General features: G+C 35.8%; 1 protein-coding gene across 3 annotated transcripts in view; it reads right to left on the bottom strand.

The window, feature by feature from the left end:
• Positions 1–1,345: 1,345 nt before the first annotated feature.
• LOC107685526 (uncharacterized) overlaps positions 1,346–3,118 on the bottom strand; it is an 8,069-nt gene continuing 6,296 nt past the window's right edge. For all 3 annotated transcript variants that reach the window (XM_016482125.1, XM_016482127.1, XM_016482126.1), the window contains exons 3-4: positions 2,923–3,065; positions 1,346–2,837 (exon numbers count right to left, since the gene is read on the bottom strand). In XM_016482125.1, coding sequence (XP_016337611.1) covers positions 1,486–2,837; positions 2,923–3,065 — 1,495 coding nt within the window. In that variant the 3' untranslated portion in view covers positions 1,346–1,485. The remainder of the gene's footprint in view (positions 2,838–2,922; positions 3,066–3,118) is intronic.

Genomic DNA, 3,118 nt, shown 5'->3' with positions numbered 1-3,118 from the left:
GATCATCACTGTACGTAAAATGTCTGTAATAGGTTATATAGATTCATTTTGATACTTGAATTGTTTTATTTGCCCCAATAATGTTTCATTTAATGTATTTTTAAAATTCTGATCTCTAGAATCAAGATGGAATTGTATTTAGTTGTAAAATGTTGACTGAAAGGGAGGAAACCACGCTGTTAAGACAAAAGGATAGGAGCGCACACACAAGCCAAAAAAAAACAAACATTGTTTTTATTCTGCTTATTTGTCCATGTTCCTAAATTACATCTGCCTATAATCTGACTGTTTGCCTTTCAAGCAGCTCAACATTGCTGCTAAAAATGTGGTTTGTCACTGACAAATGTACAAGTCATTTTAATTGATTTGTACAAGATTTGCAGAGCTGTTCAAACTCAAAAAATCAATTTGGAGAGCATTCGAATTCAAAAACCAGTCGTATTTCTCTGAATCCTAAATTTTAGGTTAATAAATGAGCCTCGTTATACTTAACCTGTGCTTTATAATGCAGCTTTGAACCGGTGTGAGATGAGTGGACAATAGCAGAGAATATGTATGAAAAGGAATTAAAACTCCAGCGGAGAAACATGTTTGTATCTGAAGTGTTTCCGAAGAGGACTGTGTGCTTTTTTGCATTTGTGGAACTTGAATTTTTAACCATGTTGTTCATTTGATCTTTTGCTTTATTTTGCTATAATGATAAATTGAGACTGGGGTGAATTTTAATATACCATTGGTTTTGAAATCAGTGTGGTTTATTTTCACACTAACACACTATCGATTCACCATCAGCATAGTGCCACATAAAATTACAACGAAGGAATCAAATTAATCATCAGTTTATTAACCAAAAATAGAAATCACAGTTGAATTGGACAAATTATTAGACATTTAAAATAGTTTTACAGTATGCTAAGTTTAAAAACATGGTTATATCTAAAAATAAAATAAACTAATAGTAAATGAATAAATAAATTAATCAATAAATCGCTTTTCAAATGAATAAATAAATAGATATTTAAAACTTAATTTTACATTTAAAAGCGTAGTTAAGTATAACAATAAATCACTTTAAATTGATAAATAAACAGACTTTTAAAATTCCAAAGTTTAATTCATGTTCATAATGTAACTTAAACGCAAAAATAAAATAATATATTAATAACTTTTAAAGCAATTTTTTAAGCCTGTCCAACCATATTGGACCAAAGATAATGAAACACTGAACTGATGGCCAGTCCATCACAGGGCTCTTTAAATACAATAATTTGACATTTGAAAAGTAAATTGATCCATTTAAATAATTGATTTTTTTGTATTATGTTCCAATACTCATACAGTTTTTATTACAAAAAATATTACATTTTTCACACCACAGACAAGAACATTTAACAGAAATGATCATAAAATCACAAAAGTGTAAAAATCAAACATCCCCAGGTACAATGAAATTCATGAAAACAACAATTACTGTCCATTGACTGATCAGTACTTTCCAAATGTATTATTCATGCTATTTACCTCTTCCTCTGCCACAATATTACTAAACAACCAATCATCATCTAGAGGTGGAGTCGGAATTGGAGTGGGGTGGAGCTTATGCAGTGTGGCTGGGAAAGATCTAGCCACGCCCTCAAAGTTGTGACTGCCTCTGAATTTTGTGTAAAAACACGAGTCTTCTTTATGATAACAAAAGCCTTCAAGGCAGCATGTTATCGGGCATTGGGGGCCTGATAAAGTCTGGTTGAGATTCTCAACCTGCACAATGTTTTTGTCAACATTTCTGATATCAGTTTCTTGCATCATAATCTGATCTGGACTTTTTAGAGGTTGTTGTTCCCAGTCGTCATGAAGAATCCTTTTGGATTGGTCCAACTGTCTCTCAAATCCTGGGAACATGTGGTTGCTTGAAACATTACCATCCATGACAGAAAAATCTGTATCTAAATAACAATCCTCCTTTCCATTCGTCTTCATGCAAGGTTCAACCTGACCAAACCGGTCTTCTAGAATGATATTGTGGTTCATAGCATAGTTTATTTGATCATGATGGAAACTACGTCTATGTGGCTCTTGACTACAGAGAACATTAGCAAAAAATGAACGACCCGTTTGGCCCAAATTGGACATGGAGTTGGTGGCCCCACCACCAGAACCTGTTAGGTTCTCTAGATCTGAATCCAGAGAGCTTGGAAACGCACATGTTTCCTGTAAACATCGTCCATCCTCTTCACTGCGATCCATCCACTCAGCCATTTTATCCAGGAGGTCAAGGTCATCCACCATATCCATTTGGAGACTCTCTACGATGGTGGCATCTTGCACTTGGTTCACATTGCGCTCTGCATCTATGAGCATCTGAACCTCCAAATCACATGAATCCAAAGACAAGAGTGAAATCACCGGAGAAGGAGGTGACAGGTCTTGAACATCAACGTCTGTGGGGAGCAACTTCACGTCATGGTACTTGGTGAGATGTGGTTTCGAATATGTTCTTGTTCTTTCAATGGACCCAAACCAGGAGGACATGCTGTCCTCTAGGACTCTGTCGTTCATTTGAGTCAAGCTTTCTAAATCAGTAGATGCTGGCTGCCTTTCGAAGCTGAAGCTGAAGTCGATGTCCTTCTCCATTGAGCTTGCAGGGTTGTTTTTCAAAGCTTTGCCATCTTTCTCAGTTCTCGGATTTCTTCCTCTACTGTTGGAGAACTTGCACGGTGAGAAACTTTTATCATCCACATGGGTGTCCAAAAGACTGTCCAATGTCCAGAGGTCACACACATCCTCTTGTTGTTCAGGAAGCGCTTCGGTTATGTCAGCATTTATAAAAGTTTCAATACCTTAGAAAACAGAACAAGGAGTCATCAAACTTATACCAAACCAGAACAAACAGGTTTTGAAAATAAAAAAGTAAGGCTCTTTTACCTTTTTTTGAAAGTTTGGGTGACTGGTCTGTGACTTCTGTTACAATGTGAGATAGTCTGGGAGTTAGATGATCGGGGGGTTTATCAGTTGCAAATAAAGCAGACGCCAGCTGATGGTTCGCTGCCTCTATTTCAGCAAATTTTCTGTGTAGAGGCAAATGGAATATTAATTATAATATATTATATATACTTACAGA

Source organism: Sinocyclocheilus anshuiensis, unplaced genomic scaffold (assembly GCF_001515605.1).
Source record: "Sinocyclocheilus anshuiensis isolate Anshui unplaced genomic scaffold, SAMN03320099.WGS_v1.1 scaffold185, whole genome shotgun sequence".
Classification (NCBI taxonomy): Eukaryota; Metazoa; Chordata; class Actinopteri; order Cypriniformes; family Cyprinidae; genus Sinocyclocheilus; species Sinocyclocheilus anshuiensis.
This window is presented reverse-complemented; position numbering and strand designations above follow the sequence as displayed.